Genomic DNA, 23,616 nt, shown 5'->3' on the forward strand with positions numbered 1-23,616 from the left:
GGGGGGGGGGGGATGTGGGGGTGTGGAGAAGGTTAACTAGCATGCTTCTTTGGCTGCTAGTCTACCTGAGCTATTTTGCTTTTTGAGTAGGTATAACTGCCTCTGGACTGTGATTCATAACTTCCTCAAGATAAGATACCAGCAAGTCATAAATGGTAACCTGTGAAGTTTTTTGTTTGATCTCTAATCAAGTTGGATGCTTAAGATAATATAAAGCTTCATGAGTTCGGTTCACTTTCCCCTGGAAGGTAGCAATGTTGACTCTTGCAGCTTCTGTACTCAGTAAAGCTGGTCGGATTGGCAGTTTGTCACCATTGAATTAATATTGTGTGGTTTCGTTTTAGTTGTGGAGCAATGTACACATTCAGTGGGCTATAGGGACATTATCTTTGTATCCACATAAAATTACTGAAGGTGTGCAAAGTATGTGTCCTTAGTATAGTAATAGCAAAATACCTGTTTCTAATGTTTTTCACTTTTAAAACATGGCAGAAGAATAAAGTTCGGTGCAATACCTACATAAAAGCTGATGTATTATAGTGTGGGATCAGGTTATGTATTGAGAAGCTTTGAAGTTCTTAGAATTGTTCTTTGGTCTACTGATTCCAGCTATTGAGCTTTATTTGATCATTTGTGAGGACAAGAGGGGGAACTATTTTTATAATTTAATGAAGGAAATGTTTGTACAATGGTCTGCTAAGTGGATAGACTACCTTATGGACAAATTTTGTCTGAATGAGTTATTTCTTTAAACTTAGACTTATATCCTGAATGAGTATTTTTTGTGCAAATGCATGAGGACTTAATATATTTTTAAACACAGAAGTACCCTTGCCTTTTATTTCAAATATTTTTATAAGATTTTTTTAAATCACTTTTTAAATTATTTGTCCTGAGGTTGTACGTGTCCACAAAATACAACTGTCTTTATATAACTGGCTTTACAGAAGAAGTCCTGAAACTTTGTAAATTAGGTGTAAAAACTAGACCTGTGTAGTATATAGTTCTTGAGTCACTTGTGGCTCACAAATTGGTTGGTCTTTTGGCAGATGAGCATAGAGACAGTGTATGTGACTTAACAGTGGGGCTGTTATCTTTCCTGCAGGGTTGTTACCCAACTAGAATGAATGCTGCCTGGACTACTGTCCAGTTAGAGGGGCTGTAGGGACTGACCAAGGCAGGTTGTGTGTTGTGACTGCTTTCTCAGTCCCTGCTAAGCAGCAGACAGTGCCCTTCAGCCACTAGAACTCAGGCAGCAGGGCCATGGGTTTGTGTAGTCAGGGGAGAAGAGAGAAAGGAGGCAGGGTGAACTGGAGAGGAGGATTGGGTTGAATGAGGGATGTTGTCAGTGGCAAATTGACCACAACAGTTACCGTGCCAATGACACTGTAATGGTCTTGTGCCCACTCGCTTTTGTGCTCTTCCTGTAAAGCTGAAAGCTGAAGTATGAACTGGCTTAGAAGCTTGGGTTGTCACTTTTAGTTTTACTTTTGATGTGTTCCTGCTTCATTGTTCAGACTTCTACCCCCTTTTTTTTTTTCCCCTCATAGGGAGTGTGAAATGGTAGAGACCCTTCATGAAAGGCTGGATTTAATTTAGAAATTTAATTGGAATTAATTTAATTAATTTAGGATGGTCATAATTTTAAAATGCTTGCTATACAGACTTTTTTTTTTTTTTTTTTCAGTTCCTTGATGACTTAAACAGATGGAGTCTACTTCTCATTTCTCCTTTTATTTGTCCTGATAAGTTACTTGAAGCAGAGCATATAGCTTTTGTGACAGAAAGCATTTCAGCTCAGACAGATAACTTGCAGAAAGTATCTGGCTCTTCAAAAGATGTAAGTAGTTCTCTTTGTTTCTTACATAGAAAGTAGTACAGATGGGTCATTTGGTGGGTATAAACCTAAAAGAAGGAAAAAAATAAATGGCAGGTAGATTTTTGTATGCTTATAATTTTATTGGGAAAAAACAGATAATCTCTTCATTAAAATAAATCACTGTTAATTAGTTCTGTATTACTGAGATTTTTTCAGTAGCACGCTCCTCTGGTTGTGGATGGAAACTGCAGAATTCCCTCATGACTTTGGGTAAAGCATGATGTATGATTAGTTATGCTGAATAGGAAAAAAATGCTTGAAAGCCATCATACTAAGGCAGATCAGAAGTCCATTTACCTCAGTATCCTGTCTCTGACACTAGCCGAAACAAATGCCTCAGTAAGAATATACAAAACAAACATATGTTATGATTTCAAGAGCTCTTAAAGCCTTCAACCAAGTGGTTGTAATTCAAATAGAGGTCTCGCTTGGAAGCTTCTTTTCATTGTGATTTGTAAGTACACGTTACAGTATTATGTTTGGATTATTTTGTCAGTCTGCAGAAGTAAGACCAAAATCAAGCTGTTTATCTCTTTGCTTTTCTATAAAACACAGTGGAGGAGTGGCACTACTTCATGGTGGAATTTTATAAATTGTGTTTGCCTTTTAATGTGTAATATTTACAAAATGTTTTTGAGGCATCCAAAGATACAAATTAAACTACTAGTGAAATCCTTATGGCAAGCATACTAACAAAATGCTCATGTCTTAGGCACTTAATAATCTAAAAAGTGCCTTTGCCACATACTGAAATTGTGAAGATGTGGATTTAGCAGGTGATGTTCTAAAACTTGAATTAGTGAATATATATCTCTAAACAGATTATGCACAAAAATAGTATTCAGACCCTAGTAAACCTTACCATGACCCTGAGATAATGTCTCTCACTCCCCTAAATTTTGCTTTTGCAACTTTTTCCTCACATAAGGAATGCTTGCTGCCTGTGCATCTCAGCTTCGATGCAGGTCTGAAGGGGAGAAAGGTTGTAACCCAAAGCAAGAGGTGAAGTTACCTTGCAGGGAGGAAAAGTCTTCCACATGTTACAGGTTATCGTAGTGTCTTCCTAAGACAGTTACTTGCTGTGTGTGCTGTATGCTTCCCTTAGTGAGAGGGACAGAATGGACCTCATTGCCTATGGGAGAGGAGAAATGGAAAGATGTGTATGCTAGGATATCTCAGGGTAGGCAGTAATAAAGCATCTGGTCTGGTTGTTGGGGTACCATAAATTGACAGAGCCCTTCCATTAACCACTCTATGCCACAAGCTGGAGGCAGTCGATAGGGTGTCTTCCTGAACGGCCCCTGATTAGCACCCTAAAGGGCCACCTGTCATCCTTGCTTTCTGGCATCAGGTTTCAAGTGCCTTCTTGGAGTTAAAAGGAAACCTGTCACATATACCAGTGCTTGTGGCCTGTCTGTTTCCCTGGGTGAGGAACATTTATTTTCTAGGCCACTTGTTCTAGGAGGTGATCCAGGAGTCCTCCACTGGAGTGAACATTGAGAGCAGAGTGGTTGGTAAATAGACTTATCTAGCTTGACTGCAGGAACAGAAGGACAGATTGGGAATGGGAAAAATTCCAGATTTGTGCCTGCAATCAAATTTTTAGTACCTTTACCCTCTATGGAGTCCTCTCAATTCTAGAACAGTTTTGGAGCATGTTAGTCTTTGTCCTCCAGAGGACTGATGTCCAGGTGAAGTGCTACATCAGGCAAAATCATTATCTCTGTGAAGCTCAGAGTGTGAGGACTGATGGCACTGGAAGCTTGTTCTTGAGACCTTTTCTGCTGAAGTCTTCTGACCCTGCTTCCACTGGCCTTGTGTCTCCTTGAAGCACACAAGAAGTAGCCATATTAGCAGGTTTGTAAATCTTTTTGTTGCCTTTGATTTAAGAGTCTGGAATCCATCCAGGTGGGCCCTGCTTCTGGGAAGTAAACAAGGTAGGATATCTGCTGTGCTCTCTACGTTGTCTAAGAGCGTACCTGGGGAGTGCTGGGCGAACTTGGACAGAAGGTTAATGGAGATTTTTTTTTTTTTTTTAAACTTTCTAGCAGAGAGAGCCACAAAAACATCTGCATTGAAGCTCTGATTTGTTGTTCTGTTGGGTTTTATTGTTTGGTGGAGTTTTTTAATCTTACTGGTTTTGTTTGCATTTTCTTTGGAATGGAAAATGGTTGCATTACTTATGTTGACATTAGTAATTAATTTGACTTATAAAGCTGAAAAGCAATAGTCCTGGCAGAAGACTAAAACTAAAGAGGAAAAGGACTTCTGTTTTATTTTGTTTATTGTTTTTCTGTGTACATGTCACTTCTAGCAAAGCGCTCTGAATTCTGCTACCTCTGGCACCCAGCTGTCAACGTAGACTGGAACTGTAAGAACAGATTGCTCCCGTGACCTATAAGGATTTCTAGAGAGAAAAGCCAATCTTTGTAGGGCTGTCAGTTATCTGTGACTGGTTCCGTTGAAACTGAGGTAGACTCACAAAGCAGTAGTATAAATAATTTTTCATCTCTTGCTAAGAGCTGGCCTTTCTATATACTGACAGAACTTTGAGTTCTAGTTGTAGCAACAAATCTTGGACCATTGAAAGTATTCTCTGAGGATTTTTGTTCTGTTGTGAAGCAAATGGATTGTTGTGTGAGCAGGATTACAGGTCATAGGTCTTGGCAACAGCTTTATTTTATAAGGTTCTTTTGTGTATTCACTTTATTAGTGTTAGGCAGCAATAACGACTTTTTACTTGTTAGGATGTTTAATGTTTCACTTAGTGCCATGAGAAAAAGTTCAAGAGCATCAGTACACCTTCCTTGCACTTTCTGGGTGACATGTGGGTGTTACCTACTTGTGCCTGTTCTCTGGGTAAGAAAGGATATCTATATTCGATGTGAGTCTCTTATCTTCCACCACAGAGAGTAGCCCAGAGTCATATGCTGAGAAAAATAGAGAAGAAAACTGGTAACTTCCATTCCCACTGTGGATATTGTATCAATAAACTAAACACAGTTGGGAGTACCTTTTGTTGGGAGATAATGGACATGTGAGCAATCCTGCACGTGTGCACGCCTCAGCAAAGACATGACAAGGACATAGAACAAAGAACTCGGCAAACAAACAACTCCAGGAGATGGGTTGGGCAGAAAAAGACATTGAGTGTGGCGCTTATTATCCAATCGCAAGAAGGCTTGAAGCGCATGGACAAAGCTAACTATCCAATCATAAGGATTGTACTATGTACCGTTCACGTGCACATGAGAAAGCTATAAAAGGGCTTGCTTACCTTCAGTAAACTGGCATTGCTTGATCATATTGGTCATGTGTGTGTCCATAGCTCCCACAGCCTTCCACCTGAAAAGTGATGGTGTTGTCCAGGTCATCACTCAAGGCAATTGGTTGGGGCAATTCTGGTTGACTTGGTCACAGACTACCCAGTGACAGTGGAGTGAAGTATGACTGATGCTCCAACTACAGTGATTCAGATCTATTGGGGTCTGGTATGGCTGTCTTCCAGAAGGAGATTTTGTTTTCCTTCAGAACTGATCAATACTAGTGTGCCCAGAAATATATCCTGTAACTTCGGAGCTGATATTTCTTTGTGGTACAGTCATGGAAATGACCTTTCAGAACATCCTGGAGGTAGAAACTCACTATGTTGCTTTAACTAGTGAGTGGTTGTTATGTCCAGTGAGTTCAGGACCTGAGTGATGCATCTGTTTTGAATTTGAGGGCTGCCTCTCTGGTGTGACTGATTTGAAGCTGTTACTTGTTCTTTTGTTACGGAGTTGGAGTTTAACCCATATGTTAAAGCATGTAGCTGACCTTGTGGTAAACACCAACACACCATCCACATGCTGCTATCTTTTTCTCTGTTTGAAACTGAAATTGTTTGGTAATGGTTAGCATAGGTGATGTATCAGAAGATACCCAGCCAGTTTTATTGTTAGGTATCCAAAGGCCACCAATATGATCATGGACTGGATGGTCTCATGTGGGTTGCACTAACCAGAGACTGTTTTTGAGAATGACTTTGAAAGGAGACGTGACCGTTAAAGTTGTATGAAATCTGATTGTCTTATTTCTTCTTGTTCCCTTGGGAAATACTGTAAAGTCAAAAGCTGGAAACAGATTCTTTTGGATATTATGTAAATCACTTAACTGCAGTAGGTAAAAAGCCAACTTTAGTTGATAATCTAATAAAGTTATGAACAAGTAAAATATCCAAGAGCTAACCCTCATTTTGTGTGTTCAAAAGAAGTGTTTTTCTTCTTAATGTGTTTAATCAGTATGATACATCTTGTGTGTAGTGATAAAAGGGTGAACTTCATGGAAGTGCTTTGGTGATGACAGTGTCAAAGTGCTGGAGTTGCTATGTGGGAATTAAGCTTTGTCTCCCAGTATTTGGATCATATTAAATGGCAAAGACTTAATTTTTTTCTTTTTTAGGTTGTTAAAACAGATGGTGTTTCTTGTCTCTAAAAATGCCTTCACAGGAGAACAGTTGGTTTGTGTATTCTATAAAGAATCAAAGCTGTGGTATCATTCACACAATTTTTATTGAAATTGGGTGTCTTACTCAGTTTCTGTTTTCAGGATTAACTCTTAAATCACTGTGTTTGTCAATTGCCTGAATATTGTTTTTTTAGGTACTGTTGGTTTATAAACACAAGGTTTAAAAGGGATCTGTTTCAGTTATGAGTCAGCAGACAAGTTTGTAGTCTTCATTAACATGAGTGCCTTTTGGAAGGAAACCAAAACTCTCTTCACTTTTCCTCCACTTGTGGCTTTAATAGTTGAACTTGAAACGGACATTTGTTCTCCAAGACCATACAGCTGTGTAGGTTGGGTTTAACAAACCTTGAAGAAAACAAACCCAAGTGTGTCACTTTCATATTTTTATTTTTTTTTCTGGAGAACAGAATTTTTGATGTAGATAAGCAGCTTGAATCTTCCATGTTTAGTTAATGCTTCTAATAGTCAGGATGTACTTTTATTAAACCCTAGTAGTTTACTTTTGCCCTTTTTATCAGCATACTTCTTAGAATTTGTGCTGAAAGCCACCATGTCTTGGACATAAAGACAGAATTTTACTTACAGAATGTGATAATACTCTCCTGCTGTTTTGTGTGTTACTTGAAGCCTTTATAGCATTGATCTTTGGGAACGATGTGTTTGTACTCCCAGTTTGCTTTTAACACTTGTTGTGGATGTTGCTTTGTTTACTTCTCTCAGGAATGAATCTTGTAGCAGGTATTGCTTGCTACAGGACCCTTCCTCAGTAGATTCTTTTGGTTGTATTCAGTCTCATACATTGACCTTTGTAGGCATGAAGGGTGCACTTTTGTGTGAAAGGAAATGTCAACGGAAAGCTTTCTCTAGTTGAGGTGTGTTGTCTCACAATACAATTAAATGTAGTAGTTGATTTAAACACATCAGGCATCAAAGAATCAAATCTTAAAAGTGATTCTACCAATTTATTCTTCTATAATACTAGCAGATACACTTTTTTAAAAAAAACAAAACTACACTACTTTCTTTAACATCACTTCCAGTTCCTGGGATTTTCCAGTTGTGCCGTTTTGGTTTAGTAACGTCCTTCTTTTGGCTCTGCCTATTGTCTTGCTTTTTAATAGCAGAATCCTTTGGGAAGGAAGGGTCATTTTTATTTGCAGTTCATCTTGCAGACTCACAATACTGTTAGTATTTTGATATTTTTCTGTAACCTTTTGAAACTGAAAACATGCATATGCTTTATTCCAGATTGTGAAGTGGTCAGACTATTGTTCACCATTGGCCTATAAACCTGGTGAACCTTATAAATTAATTGCTGAAGCAAGTGTGGATAATTTCAGTAACCTTGGAATAGCATTCATGGAAGATAGGCTTCAAATGGATAATGGAATGGTGCCCCACAAGATTGTTTGTAAGTATCTTCATGTATTGTTTGTAATAGTAAGCATGTTTGTTTCATGGCTATTTTAGGACTGTTCAGATAGTCTTTATACCTACATTAAGAAACATGCTTTTATTTTGGCAAAATGATTTTCTTTCTATTGTCATTTTAGACAGTTCATTACTTTGTAGCACTACTGTATTTTATACTGAACACTGTCAAATACAGAGATCAAGGAAAAGTTAGGACCACTTTCTGAGTGAGCTCTGTTTACAGAACGTCTTACAAATCCAACAATAGAAATAACAGAAAAATGGTTCAAAAGATTTTTGGAATAAAACTCCCTCTTTAATACCTCATAAGCTACTGCCAGTAATTAACCTTAGTATGATGAGATCTCAGAGTGTGCAAGATGGTGTTTAACCTTTTGCAAATGCATGAATGTATATCACAAAGGCTAGAAAATATTGTTTCTGTAGATCTTGTCTGTTAGATTAACTACTCTAGCTGAAAAAAATACGGAAGGTTTTAAGCAAATGTTCTGTTTTTCCAGATTTGAAGTAAAAGTATATTCAAAGCTAAACATAGGTTGAGAACTATTGCTGTAACTTGAGCATCTTAATCCTGTAGATCGCTGAGAGAAAAGCTTACAGATGCTTTCTGAGCAGGGAGAAGGATAACCAGGGGAAGGAGGGTGGTGTCATAGTTAACTGAATTTTGAATTTTTGGTGAATGTTTTTTTTTTTTCTTTAGGAGGTGATTTTAATGATAGCAAAACTATGAGCCGTTGAGTCCTCATTAGTCTAATAGTTTCAGCTAAGGCAGGGAGGAAGTTCATGGCTAGTTCCACAGAGAGGGGAAGGAAGTAGTTGGGGGTACACTTGTAACACCATTCTTAAATGGAATTGGCTGGGCTGTGGCTGCATGAAATTTGAATTTCTTTTTTCTGGCATTATTCTAAAAGTGCCATAATATGCAGTCTGTAGGGAATTGTACTGTAGTGGGCTCTCGGTGGGTAGGGCCACACTTCTTTCTTTGGCAACAGTCTCATTTCTGCCTGCCTAGTTGTGTCTTCTTAGCTGTGTTGATAAAACTGTGGATCACCTAGAATAATACAAAAACACTTGGGCTACAAAAAAATCTGCCCCCCTCCCCCCCCATTTTAATGTTTGGTTGTGAGGTTTTTTTGTTTGCTTGGTTGATGGGTTTTTTTTATGTAGATCATAGTGCATTTGCAGAAGTCAGGGAATAACAAAATAGAGAACAGCTAGCTAGGGTGCAAGAGGGTAGGAGTATGCTCACAAATGTATCTGATGTGAAACTGTCTCTTGGTGCTGGGTGCTGTTCTGCAAAAATATTCATGAAGGGAAGGGATGGAAACTGAGAGAGTGCCCCAGTCATTTACTTTTCAGAATGTTTTCTGACTCATTTTGCTTCAGGTACTGTGTGCATGCTAGAAATGCTCCATGAGAACAGCTGATGGAGGCTGTTGATGGAATAGCATATAGACTGGTAGCTGTGAAATTCTCCTGGAATGTCAAAAAAATCTTGTTTCAGATTTCTGCTCCAAACTGGGCAAAGGGGATATAGTTGCAAGGGAATGCAAGTGGTGTTAAGCAAAGAAAGGGATTGAACTTGGATTTGTTGTACTGTGTGCCAGTTCACTATTTTGTTAATCAAGTTTCTCACTGAATGTTTCTGATTTCTCAAAGACAAAAACATAGTAAGTTTATTTGGCCTTACGGGAGCGGAGAGGGATTCAGTAAAATTTTGCAAACTTTGATTTGAAGTTGTGTTATGAAGAGTATTTTTCTCTTTCATATTTAGTTTTGCTCTGCAAGTTTCATGCTGACAATAATAATCTTTGCTCTTCTTTTTTCCCTTTTATGTGCCAGAAATTTTTTCTCTGCATTTCTGTCCTTTTAAAGGGGAGAAAGGGGAAGCTTTAACAATTGTTCCTATTTCCTAGTTTTCCCTTGGATTTTTAGCTCTCAAGACTGGCTATGGGTGGGTATGTTTCTTTATGCAGACTGAAAGCAGTTTGAATTTTTTTTTTTTTAACTCCATTTTATTTGGGCCAAACTTTTATCTGCAACAATGCAAGAGACATGGTTCAGTGTCTCCAGCTTACCTAATATCATTTTTTATTAGTTTGTTTCAAAACAGCAGGAAGTAGTTTTTCACCCTGCTGTCCTTAAAATACCAGTATTTTTCCAAAGGTATTTCCCTTGCTTCATTTTGTCTCTTGCTGGGGATGGAGGGACAGGCAAAATAACAAGCTGACAAGGTGATGCATTTATGAGAACTTCCTCACCTTTCCACCCATAGACTGTGGTTCCACCAAGAACATACCTGCATTGTGTACAGTAGTAGTCATGTTTTACTTTTGTGCAAATATTTTTGGACTCACAATATATGTTTGTTTAAATGTGCCATGTAAATGTCAAGTGCTGTGCTCTCAGTCAGACTTTCCTGACCAAGAGTCATTAGAGTAAACAGTTCTTGGGGGGTAGGATTTCCTGTGTCAAACAAGTAAAATTCTTGCTATTATAGATTATTTGTACTGAAATTTAAATATAAATCCTGCCGTGGTACTGATATTCCACACATCTCTTAATATAATTTTTATAACCCCTTTTTCTTATTTTTTTAACTCTTTCAGCTGTCCATTTACAGGAATCTACTCTGAAGGAGTTGGCACAGGTGGCACCGTCTGTGAAAGAGCAAATTGCAAGCAGTACACAAATGGATGAAGTAACTCCTGCTGCTGCTTTTGGGACTACTGTTAAATCAGGGTTAGAGATAGCTGAGTCTGCAGGACAAGGTGAAGAGGAGAAATCCAAGCTAGAGAAAGAAAGTGAGCATGAAGATGAATCCAACAGTCTATCTGACAAAGAGACAGGTGCTGGAGAAGATCATCGCTTACATCTTTCCAGCTGTCATGAATGCCTGCAACTTGAAAACAGTACTATTGAATCAGTTAGATTTGCCTCTGCAGAAAACATTCCAGAACTTTCTGATGACTGCAGTAGCAAACTGGAAGAGAAGAATTATGACTGTCTAGCAAAAGGAATAAAGAGAGTAAACCTTGCTGGAAAGCCCCCTAATATATTGATTTATCTTGGCTCTGAAGCTGCAAAAGTGGAATTTGAGCAGGTAAAATCAATCCTTCAGGAATGCATTGATACAGACAGCTACACTGTCTACCAGCTGCATGAGGAACAAGTTCTGAAAGATCCGTGGGTTGATAATTCACTGCTGTTGATCATTGCCACAGAGGAGCCTATTTCTGAAGAGAATCATAAACAATTTATGAAGTTTTTATCTAAAGGTGGAAAGATTCTAGGGTTTTCTTCAGCTTTTACATTTGATGGCATACAAATGAAGAGAAAAAGCAAACTGAAGAAGACTGTTCATGAATTAGTGGTCTCTAAAATGGACAGCACCGAAATTAAGTTAAATCTTTTGGTCAGTGGCTATATTTTTGAGGAAGTGATGAAGGAAGATACGAGCAAAGTGAAGATATTGAGTCGATTAAATAATGCTGATAAAGATACAGTTATTGTTCATTTGACTTATGGAGACAGTGGAGGAGAAGCCATTCTTTCTCAGGTACCGTGTAGGCAGTGGCATTAACTTGCTCATTGCTGCATGATGTGCTATGCTAAAAAAGTCCTATTGCGTGCTCTTGGGGTTGCTCTTCAAGGGGAGGTGTAGATGAATGTCTCTGTGAATGTACAAGGGCTCTGAATGCAGAATGGTTTTCATTTGATCCTCAGGAAGCTTAAAGAGTGGGAGAGACTGTCACTGCTGTTCCACATCCTTGTTTTCACCATGTAGCCATGCATGTGTAGATCATGGAAGATCACAGTAGGTGATATAGGAGAGAGCAGATCTGCATAGTAATCTAGCATCTTCAAGAGCGAGCTATTTTGTTCTGCTTGGAGTTGTGTCTTTTGCAGATTTTGGGAGGCAGGAACAGGAAGAGCTGAGTCAGTAGACTTGGGGTGAAAGCTTATACTGTCAAAAAAGAGACATCCTTACAAAAATATGAACTAGGGTGAAGCAGAGAGTCAGGAGATTATATAAAATAAACCTTGCAAGAAATTTGAAAGACATCTTCTCTTAAGGTTTAAGGTTAAAGTAAATTTCCGGCACTTCTGGAAATCTGTCTAGTGAATGAGAATCCCAACCTCTATTATACTTGTTGTGTGCTATGTCTAGAAAAACTGCTGTGCAATTCTTGCTTGAGCAAATAACTACACAATGAAGGTTAGTCTCTGCTTGCACTGAAATGCCATTGTTGATTTAGGTCTGTTTGTTCTTTTTTTGCTAGTATTGCTACTGTTTTTTCAGTTATATTCTGATTGTATCTTAGTGTTGTGAATGAAGTGAACCATTTTATGGTTTCTTGAGCAGTGTTTTGATTATGACAAATTTCTAGATGGGTGTTAGGTTATGATGTTGGCCTTGCTGTCTGACATTAAAAAAACCCCTTTATTCAACTGGAATGTATTTTTTCTACTTACTACCAAAATTAAAATTGTAAAACTTGTTTTCTGTTTTCTAAACCTTGATATGTTTTCAATCGGTAATATATGATTTTTTTTTTTTTTTTTTTTTTTGGAGGGGGCCAGGCCAAATCTAGTCTGGTGGAAACTTGCTTTTTTTTTGGTGTTATTGTTACTCCCTGTCTTACTCCATAATGGGTGAGGAAGCTTCCATGGCTGTGTTAAAGATTGATGTTGGTTACTGATTATTTAAATATTCAGATAACTGTCTAAAGTTTAGAGTGATAGAAAGGCTGATAAGAGGTACCATTAAGTTTAGAAAAATGTGCTTCATAAGCATGTGTCCACCTGGGTATATGAGAGACTTCAGCCGTTTTGTAGTAAAACTTTTAAAGTGAGCCTGAAGGCAACTTGCAAGGTTTGAGTTAGCCTCAGTATGAGCAGAGGTAGACATTTTTCTTTTTAACGTGTCTCTTCAGTTATATCACTTCCCTAACTCTGTCTTTGCTTTCAAGCAGCACACTAAGAAAAGCAGAGCAAGATTTATTTACCACTATTTAAGTAGATGAGGAATATAAGGGAGACATAGCTGAACAAACTTTATGATAGATTTTAGGACCTATTCTTACCAATGTTTTAGTTACAGGTGAACTTTCTCAGGAGCCCACAGCACTCAAATTTAACTGCTTACGTATCAGGTAGCATACACTCTTCTAGCAATTACGTAATTCAAAAATATTCATCTGGTTTCTTAGAAGTGTTTTGGTATTTTATCAGTTTATCAGATTAAATCTGCTAGCTTTCTGGAAACTCTCTTATACATAGTAGCGTGTATAGCTTTATGTAGGAAGCTTTGCCACCCATGTGCTGTATGCTTGTACTAGAAAATTGATTAGATACTGTAGCTATCCGTTTCTGCAAGTTCCATGGTAAAACCTGCTTTGCTGTACCGTTTAAATTGACCCTTCTGCTGTAGTAAAACTTAATACTGCAGAGGTTTTCCCCAGAAAAAGAGCATTACAGTATAGCTTCAAAAATCAGATTAAAAGGATTAATGTGTCATTTTATAATTTTAAATGACTTCCAGTCTGGATTTGAAAAGCCTTATTGTTTTCACTTCAGGGGACTGACAGTGACATCAGCCATTAAATATTCTGTCACAGACTTATTGTTTTTCCTTTTTTTATATGCTTGTTTCCCTCCATCCCCCACTTCAACATATTTTCCTGAATTTTATAAAGTAGCTCATATATGAAAGATGAAGAATATCATTAAAAGGTGCGAAATTGGAGAAATTAACAAAGATAATAGCTTGTGATTTTCATTAAATGAATATACTTCTATTATGGTAGAAAGACTTCTAAGTATCTTTGAACATTTTTAAAAAACAAACAAAAAACCCCACAAAAAACACCTAACACAAAAAAAACACCACAAAAAAACAAACCAAAAAGAGGGTCTAGAAGGGATATTTCTTTTCTTCTGCATTTCATTTCTACTTTTAAGCATCTGCTTCAGCCTTGAGAAATGGTTCTCTACCAGGTGGTACTCTGGAGTTCTTAGTTCTTTAAGACAGAAGCATTTCTTTATCTGGACTGATCGCTACTTAATTCACGTGACTCAGTAAGGACTTGCCCGGCCTGAGTTTAACATATCTTTTGCAGCCTTTGATAAAGCTCTTCCAGTTTTAATGTAGTTCTGCTCTTGTACAAGCCAGAATATGACCCTATGTTGCTGTTGCTAGCAGACAGGAAAAGCAGGAGAAGTTTCATTTAGTAAATATAAGTTTGAACAACTCTTCCAGGAGAAGACCAGTTTATTAAGAAAAGATATTTTGTGTAGGTTTCAGAGAAAATTGTAGTGTACTGGCAACTGTGATCCCTGAATTGGAAACTATAAATATATAGGTATTCCCTAGTTTATTTGGATAATAAAGCCTTGCTTATGTAGATACAGTGAAGACATGAAAAGCTTTTAAATTGCACTAGTGACACTGGATAGTTCAGCAACCACAGTCAGGACAAAGCTGCTTTTGAATCTGTTGTACTTATCTCTCTCTGCCATGCTAAGATGTGTAATACCAACAAAATAATATTTTTTTATTACTTTTGCACTGCCAGGCACACTTGGAACTGGATATCAATTCTATGGATGTCCAAACTGAAGAGGATTTTAATTTGCTTAAGATAAGCAATACCAAGAGATACGAAGTCCTCAAGGACATCCTGATATCACTTGGCCTGAGTTGTGAATTAAGTGAGATTCCTGTGTTAACACCGATTTACCTTCTCTCTTCTGATGAGGTAAGACTTCTGCTTACATTTCAGTTCTTTGAGATTTACCCTACTAGACAAATTCAGAGTTCACTTAAATACACCTTGTTTCTTATGTGGTATTTTTGTTTAGAGAGGTTTGTGTATGTATTACAGATAAGCAAGAAGTTTAATTTCTGCCCTGTCACTATTTTATCACCTGCTAATAGTTTTGAATTTAACCATGGGGAAATTTTTGAGATATATTTGCTAATATTTCTGTTAAGAATTTTTGTGCTTATTTGCATTCTTCTGCAATATCAAAACATGATGCTGTGGTAAGCTACAGAAAGGGCTGATTTAAAAGACAGGATTTGTTTTTCTTTTAAAACAAAGTAAAAAGTTCTGTTTAGGCTGGCAACAAAAGATCAAAGCTAAATTATGGAGAATGGTGTGGCAGATCAAAACCTGGCAGACCAAGACATGAGTAAGGAAGATCGTGTGATTACACAATGGAGAGTTTTATTCCTGAGAATAATGATTCTTATAATATTTCCTGGAAATCAAACAGTTTCTTGTAATCCAAATAGTCAGCTGACTATTCTGGACCTCTCAATTTGAGACATTGCTATGAAGAATTGTAAAGAACATATGAAGCAGTAATTTTAACTTCATTGTTTAAACATGACTTCAAAAACATGAGAACTGTATTATATTGATCTGAAGGGGTGAAGCAGTAGGTGATTAAAAATCAATACAGGCAACCCAGGTTAGTGCTGTCAGTACTTGCTCTTAGCACACTTGTCTGATTCCTGCTCCTTTTCTGTACCACCCTTACATCAACACAGAAATGAGGTGTCTGTCGTTAGGGGAACTCACCTGTAGAAGCTCCTCCTTGGATGACTGTTTCCAACAGTATTGTATATACCATCGTACTTTTTTGGCTACAGGATCAATCGGACAAGAAAGTGACATATTGCAGCTGAATGTTTTTAAATAACTTGGATGATATTTTAGATTTAGATTGTACTTTTCAAAATACTGTTCATTAATCTGGAAGGTGGGTGTGATAGGTGTTGCACACTTTATAGATCGGGAATATGCGGTATGTGACCTCATTCTATGGCAGGCACATCAGTAGCAGATCCAGCCAAACTGACTAAAATACTATTAGTAGATGTATCTGTAAATTCAAATCTGCCTTTGTTTTCTGTGTCTCTGAAGATACTGCCAAAACTTTTACTAGTGCATTAAGTAATGCCCTCAAACAGCAATTCACATTGCAAGTAACAGTTGATCAAAATTAGGCAAAATGCAGAGAGCTTTTTAGTATTGAATGACTGCCCTTTTGTGTGTGCAAACTCTGCCATATCCATCTCTGCTGTACCAAGGTGAAAATGCTATTGGAAGTGCTTCTATCAAGCCTTCTGCTTGAAGCAGGGATGTTGTTAACACTAGATCAGGGCAGCCATGCCCTTGTCTGGTTGAATCTTGAAAACCTTCAAGGATGCATGCTAGAACCTGTCTGTGCAACCTATTCCAGTGCTGCTGTACTATTCTAGTGATTTTTTTATTTTTATTTTTTCCCCCCTGATGTCCAGCGTGAACCCCTCAAGTGCAATTAATGGCTGTTGATGCTGTATTATATTGTCTGGCACTATGAAGTGTTTGTCTCTGTTATTCTTTTAACTCTCTTAAGTAGTTACAGGTTGTTATGAAATCACTCCTTGTGAAAATGAATGAACTCGGATTTCTCATCCTCTTATAGATGTTGTGTACCCCTAACCCCTTTGTGGTTGCTTTCTGAGGAATCCTAACTAGTAGTTCCTTGCATAAGCTGAAGCCTGCTTTCCTAGGATCTGACTCTACTGCTTCCCTTCTCAGCCTTCCTTCAGATCTTGGATTCTCATGGTTGCTATGGCCAGTGATGCTGTCTGTGACCAAATATAAAGTTTTTCCCTGTCTGTGAGCAGTAAATTCATAAGAATTGATTATCGGTTTGTGTGGCAGATGTGTAAACAAAACTAAAACCCATTTAGCCTTTTTTATTAGTATTAAATGTGCTTAATACAGAAGACTTGAGGTTTGTTGAACTCTTCCTTTTTTTGTTGTTCTCCTTCACTCTCTTTTCCATGATTGTTTCTTTACTATGCACTTGCAATTTTTAATCAAGCCATGAATAAAAATGTTACTAATTTCTATCCAAACTTGCCATCTAGTGGCACATTACAGCGTTGCAGCCGATCTATTAAAGATATTTTTTCAGTGTGTACTGTATAGTTAAATTTTATACTAAAACTGTTTTTTTTTAAATTGTTTTCCACAAGTGGTTTTTTTTTTTGTTTTTGTGTGGTTTGTTTTTTTTTTTTTTAAAAAAAGGTAGTTTTTCTGTGCTGGTATGTGTAGTTATTGTTTCACTGTCTTTCAATTTAGCCATGACATGCTTCCAGAATATTGCATGAAAGGAAGTTGCAACTTGTGTATAAAAAATACAGTTAATAATGAAGACATAGCATAAAATAAGGAGTATGTCATAGTTCAGCTTTCTAACAAGTTATCTGTTCTCCTCTGTACATGATGTTCTACACCCGTATTCTTGCTTTCCTAGAGAACAAGGAGATACCAGAAATGTACCTGACAGGTAAATCATTTGATGAAATACTTAAACTTATTTAAAATCTGAGGGAGTTAATAGTACTGGAAATGGAGGACACTGTCTTGTAAGCTCTAGTACCGTTGAACTTTTTAATCACTATTTATATGGGGGGCTTGTCCAGTACAGGTCACTGGAGATGGATGTATTGGATAGTATATTCCTTCCCTGAGAGATTATTCAAGTGATGCTTATTGACATCAAATGATTTGAGATTATTTTCTTATGCTTCCCTGTAATGAGAAAGTCATGATGAATCAACTGATGATCTTGCAAGCTCGTTGTCCTGTTAGTAGTTCCAAAAGTGGAAGAATGGCAAACATTCTTCTTGTTTCTAAGAGTTGGCAGTTCACTAATGATTCCTCACTCCCAAAATGGAGATTGCATCTGTACCATTATGTTTAAAAACAACTGGTAGACCTAACCTTGTTAGATTTTTCTAATTAATTTTAGAAACTACAAGCTCCTTTTGCTTATGTGGAAGAAATAATAATCGATTTGCTCTGCATTATTCTACTCTATTAAGAAAGAATGTAGGGGTTTTTTTTGATAATTTCAAAATTCTTTAAGGTGCTAGTTCAGTTAGTTTTTCTTTATCATCTATAAGCTTCAATTTACAGTAGAGTTGTGCCCTGTTCTATTTTCTTGGTTTCTCTTCCCCATCTAATTTCTTCCTTTATCACTTCAGAACTTTCATCAGACCTATTTTCTACTACATTGTGAACATCAAATAAAATGTTCTCAACTTTATTATATGAATAAATAGCTTCTCTTGTCTTTTCCTCTGCCTACAATTCCTGAAAAATCTGTGTCGTCTTGTGCCATTGTGATGCTGTTAATAATAGCATCAAATCTGTTATGCCGATTGGTATAAATTTGATAATTATTAATACTTTCAGATCTCCCTGTCTACTCTCTGGGTCTTGGATGGTGCCTTTTGCAATGTAATTTTTAGATGTTTCTGAGGGGTGGATTGGAAACTTTTTTTTTTCCTCCTTGGGATTCACATTTTGAAGTTTTAGTTTCCAGTTTATATGGTTATCATTGATCTTAAAATCATGGTCTTACATGTTTTTAAAAAAGCCAATAAAATAGGAGCAGAACTGACATTAGCTTTCTGAAAATCAATGTATGAAAAAATAAGCAAAGGTATAATTAACTTACATATAATTAAATATAGTGTATTTTTCTTTGAAAAAAGATTTAGAAGATTTAATATTTCACAAGGAGTTACGAACTTTGTAATGCACATTTTGCCTTTGGCATGTGAAAAGAAAATGTTAGTTTAGGGTGGAATGTAGGAGACTTGGGAAGAAATGTTTAAACCTTGACAGTAGTGATGTCAAAAAATACAGAATTAAATTTTATCACTCAAGAAAACTCCATTAGGAACGGAATGGTCAGGCTTTTAAAAAAGTGATGTATTGACTGCATATGGCTTAGCCAGACTCGACTTATGCTAATACTGTTCTAAAACAGGCAGAGATCTCCAGCTGTGCTATATTCAAGTTGGAGATAGCATGAATTGAGATTCAGTGTTTATTTAGTACAGCCTCCATTTTAGCTGTTCAATGTCTTTCTAAACAGCGGAAACTAGATTGCATTGTTACCACTGTTGGGTTAACAATATTTAGATTACTATATTGTCAGTAGAAAGTTAGAATATCAGATTGAGATGTCAAACTAGAAACGATTTATTAAATTTTTCTTGTGTATTGCAGTTCTCTAATGTTACTGTTGTGATTGATTCCCTTATCTTGGGGATTTTCAGTTTCAATTTTGGGGTTTTTTTTTTTCTTCTTTCTGTGTTTCTTTTGTTCACCTGGCTTTTTCTTAGTATCCACAGGCTCTACCAGTCTGAGAATCAAATTCTGGTAATTTTATGGCTTCAGGTTCAAATAAAAGCTCTAGTATCTGAAAAATGGATGATAAGGTCCATCTGTTAAGAGGTCTAGGTCTTACCATGTAGAATTGTGCTAGTCAATCCTCTGCTAGTGCTTGCTGCTGTTGGTGTTGAATGATTGCTGTGACAATGTGCACTTCTTATTCCTTTCTTGTAAATAGGGTATAAGGTAGGGGGCCTGGAAAGTAACAGCATTTAAGGCAACTCTTTCATCACAAGACTTTTTGCACTAAGGCTTGCAAGTATGGTTTGCTTCAGATACACACATATGGACATTTTTAAATTCAGTTAACTGGGAAAAATCCATATTATATTGATACAGTGCTACAACAACAATGAAGGCAGTGTTTGAACCAAGAGCAGTCTAATCTGAAAGGCAGGTTACTTGCTGGTTAAAAGTTTAGTTAAATCTGCACAACTTGTTGGCATTAAATGTAATTTTAAGACAAGTATTAATACTGAAATGCAGCACCTTTTTCTTTTCCTCTTTCCTTGATCTGGTGTAAAGCAGTTAAGCAAATTGTAGACTTGTACACACTGCTGTAAAAAGAAAATTCTGTGTCACTATGGTGCAGAGTGAACTCCAAGTGTTGAAACAAATGGTGTTCGCTGTAAGCCTGTTGTCTGGCACCCATATGTTCAGTGGCAGCTTCAAGCATAGAGATCTGATTTTTTCTGCAGCTTTTCCTTTAAACGCTCAAATATTTACTCTTTCACATTGCCATCTTAAAGGATAATTTTTCAGACATAAATATTAGGATTGTATTTTATTGCCGAGAGTTTCAGCATAACATCTTCTAGTTTCAAAAGAAGAATTCATTCCTTGAAGAATGAGAGAGATTTGTCAGAATAGTGATTATTTCCATTAGGATGCATATTACACCCACAGATTTGCTGATCTGAAGCCTCTTAAACTTGACTACTAACTCCTCAGGCTGTGTTAGGCTGAGTCACTTCTTTCAGTATCTTCCAAATGGATGGCGGCCAAATGATGAAATGTATTCAGTCTTTATTTCTGCAGCTCAGCTAGTAACCATCTTATTTTTTGAACAGCACATTCTCCCAGAATAACAAACTAATTAAAAAAAATAATGTAAGCATATTGGCTTAAGCTTGAATTTAGGGGTTTTAACTTGTTTATTGGAGGAAAAAAGAATAATTAAAAAGTACTATCGAACATACCTTGTGAATTTCAAACTTTCCTTTGAAAAACACTTTGAGATGCAGAATATGGCACTCACAAGAGTAATGCAGTGCAAAGACAACTTTGTGTATTTGAATAACTCAGTACACTATAGCACAGTCAGAAACTTGTCAGACCAAATTTACATGTCTTGAGCTGGAGTTTTGATTTTGTGATGGCATCGGCTGCTTTTAAATTCCAAGTCCATTATGTCAGCAAAGAGAGTATGAAGTTACTTTATCCTGAATAAATCTTTCTTTGAGGATGGGAAATTTGAACTCTCAGCTAACACTATAATGAACCTAGATTTCAGGGTACATTTTGAGGCAATTGTTTCTGAAATGTTTCCATGCATCTTAATGTGTATTGTAGAACTTGAGTTTCAACTGTGAAACTTCAGAGTCTTTTAAAAATTTTCAGTGCTATAATCATGGACAGCTATACTGAAACTCCAAAGCCTTATTTTTATTCAAGTTTTCATGCTTAAAATTGAACCAAAAATATTTAATCTACAAAAGAATAGACTTGCTTATTTTCTCCTATCACCCTCAAAGTGTAAGCATCATTGATGCCTTTTTAGTCATAGGACAAAAAGCAAGAGCCCTTTGCAGGTATTTATTTCAGAAAGCAAATTTGCTTTTTGCTCTAGCTCAGAGTAACCTGAGAGCTGAGAAAAATGTTGAATGAAAAGCACGCCATGTGAGAGATCTGAAAGGATTCTGTTGATCACTGTTGTCTAACATTTTTTACTTTTGTTAATTTATTATATGTATTATTTGAAATGAACAGTGCATTGTTGCCAGAAATCTTTGTCTGTACTTGAAAGCTTTGCCAGTTTGTCTCTTGAATCAAAATGTCTTTTATGACAAAGTTGCTTCAGGGATAAAAAAAGTAGATACAGAAGTGTAAATGCATCTGTACCAGCAAAAATGGGTATTTTCTGAAACTCCTTATTCTTTTTGGGAAAAGGATTTAATATATACCATGTTTGGAAGTCTTTTTTGCTGTTAAGAGCTGTGCTTCTACTAGGCTGGTTAGGCAATGCAGTGCATTTGGCAAACCATTTGGGTTCTGACAGGTAGTATGCTCTTAAGTCACTTTGAGGAGTTCATCTATAAAAATTAACGCAAGGACTGATAAAAAAGTACTATCAATTAAAAAAAATATTTACAATTTCACTCCATGTGTTTAGGGCTTTTCCCATAATAAATTCAAAGTTTTGTTAGCTTGCAAGGCTTTTGAGTTGCATGTGTGTGAAGGGAGGATGGGATTGCTTTTGTTTGTTTTGTATTCTTCCCTCTCCCCTCCTCAAATTAACTTTTGTTTCTTTATAACAAAACTTGCAAACCCAGAGGGGTCACACCAGTTGAAACCAATACTATTTCAGTGTTGTTGTCATTCATTGAAAAGCTCTTTGTATCAATGTCTGGATTCTAATAATAGCCTCTACTGTTTGCTGGGATTTAAGTGTGTGGTTCTGAAAGGAATGGCCATCTAAGAAGGGATAGTTATTTGACAGTCATTAGCTCCTGTTTTGTTTTGTTTTTCTTTCTCCATCAGCACTCAAGATAATGAAGGTACATAGGGACTGTCTCTACCTTTGACAGTTCAGAGCTCTCTTGGTCAGAGGAAAGCAGAAAGCTGTTCTTCTGAGAGCTAATGCCACCCTGTCTGAGCTGTGAGCCCCTGCAGATTCCCGGTTTGTGCCCACTTCCAGAGGCGAGAAGTTTACTAGCTAAATCCTCTGGGCTGTGGTAGGGCTTCTTGGGCACCAGCTCCATGGTAGTGCTGGGTATAAGAAGAGAGAACTCAGTGGCATGGTGGAATAAACTGTAGAGATTTAATATGTGTTTATTCATCTCACTTGCAAATGTCTAAGAGAATGATTATGGTCAGTTACTGTGGTTTACCAAGCACAGAGTAATTTCTTAATCTGTGGTAACGCAGTAGAGTAACTGAGAAGGAGGGATGTTCCTCTGTTTATGTCCTTACCCTCTCTAGCATACAGAGGGAGGATGAACTACAGGACTTGAAGGTAGGTGCAGCATGAAGAGGATGGATAGAAAGGGGAAGAGAATGAAATCTGTGGATGGGAACCGAGATACTGGTTCTTGGTTCTCAGTGATACTCCTCTTGTACCTTAGTGGACAGCTTTGTAAAACTTTTCATAGAGTATGTTGTAGTCAGGTGCAATAAGTACTGTATATTTTAGCGTGTCTTTTTTTTCTCCTCAGTATGCTATTATGCTGCATACCCCTATCAGTGTAGTTTCCTAATAGGTCTGCCAGTTCTTCAGTGAAATTTTACAACTCTTGGGTTCCAGATATTTGGTAAAGGCTTAAAAGAAGCTGAGTTTCTGTAGCAAATTTTGTAACACATAGTCCAGGGCAGGATCTTTTTTAAAGCTAATTGTATGCCAAGGCAGCCTGTGAGTCTTGCCTGGCAATAAAAGAGGTGCTAGTGGGACTGCCAGTCTGCCTAAGCACTGCTCTGACAGAAACACCCACCCTCTTCTGCTCCCCTCCCAGCTGACAGGGCAAGCGGTAGTAAAGAGGCAGAACTTGTCAGAGACTGAGCACGATGCTGTGAGGGGAGGAAAGGGGTGTCATGGGTGGTTGAGGTATGGGAGCTTGGAGATAGAGGGTAGATGTGGTGAGTGATACCAGCTCTATGTATAACTGGTGATCTTATGGGGAGCTGCAGTGACACGAACGCTGACAGATAACTGTAGGTTTGCTGTCTGACACCCGTGTTCCTCCCCGCAGCTGAAAGAGGTGATGAGAGCATGACAAGGGAAGCAGCACACTGCTCTCACAGAAAAAACATCGATGTGATAGTGAACTAGCTCCTTCCTCTCTTAACACCTCCCCACCCCCAAATAAGGGAGGAGCTCAGGGAAGAGCAATGCTCTCTGAATTTTCAGGTCTCTACTGTTGACTGAAGCCTTGCTGGCCTCACTGCTTAGGAACAGGAGCAGTCAGTCCTCCCTCTCCAGAGGCTGAAAAGAGTGTCTTTTCTTGTCTCTCTTTAAATATAAAGAGCTTGTTTGGATCAGTGATTGTTAAGCTGACATCCTGCCTTGAATAGTTGTTTTATTCTTAATTTTTGCCTGTGCTGCTGAGAAGCACTTAGCTGGCCCTGTTGAAAAAGGAGAGAGAGAGAAGAGGAGGTGTACTTGATATCGGAAATAGTAATAGTGACTGTATATAGAAGGCATGGAGAAAAAAATGGTGGCTATTGCAGTTAAACTATGAGACTCAGTTATAGGCAACTAGGCTTTCCTGGCTCTGCTTTTTTTAACAATCTCATAATGCAAAATGACTATGAAACTACAAAAGGTTTTTTACT

At 37.4% G+C, this 23,616-nt stretch overlaps 1 protein-coding gene across 1 annotated transcript in view; it reads left to right on the top strand.

Moving 5' to 3' along the window:
• The first annotated feature begins 1,690 nt into the window (after positions 1-1,690).
• The window catches only part of HLCS (holocarboxylase synthetase), a 122,280-nt gene continuing 100,354 nt past the window's right edge, over positions 1,691-23,616 (top strand). The window contains exons 1-4 of the mRNA XM_026853953.1: positions 1,691-1,840; positions 7,634-7,796; positions 10,429-11,378; positions 14,398-14,580. Of these exons, the coding sequence (XP_026709754.1) occupies positions 7,745-7,796; positions 10,429-11,378; positions 14,398-14,580 (1,185 nt within the window). The 5' untranslated portion in view covers positions 1,691-1,840; positions 7,634-7,744. The remainder of the gene's footprint in view (positions 1,841-7,633; positions 7,797-10,428; positions 11,379-14,397; positions 14,581-23,616) is intronic.

This window comes from Athene cunicularia (genome assembly GCF_003259725.1).
Source record: "Athene cunicularia isolate RWA chromosome 1 unlocalized genomic scaffold, athCun1 chr1_part1, whole genome shotgun sequence".
NCBI classification, from domain to species: domain Eukaryota; kingdom Metazoa; phylum Chordata; class Aves; order Strigiformes; family Strigidae; genus Athene; species Athene cunicularia.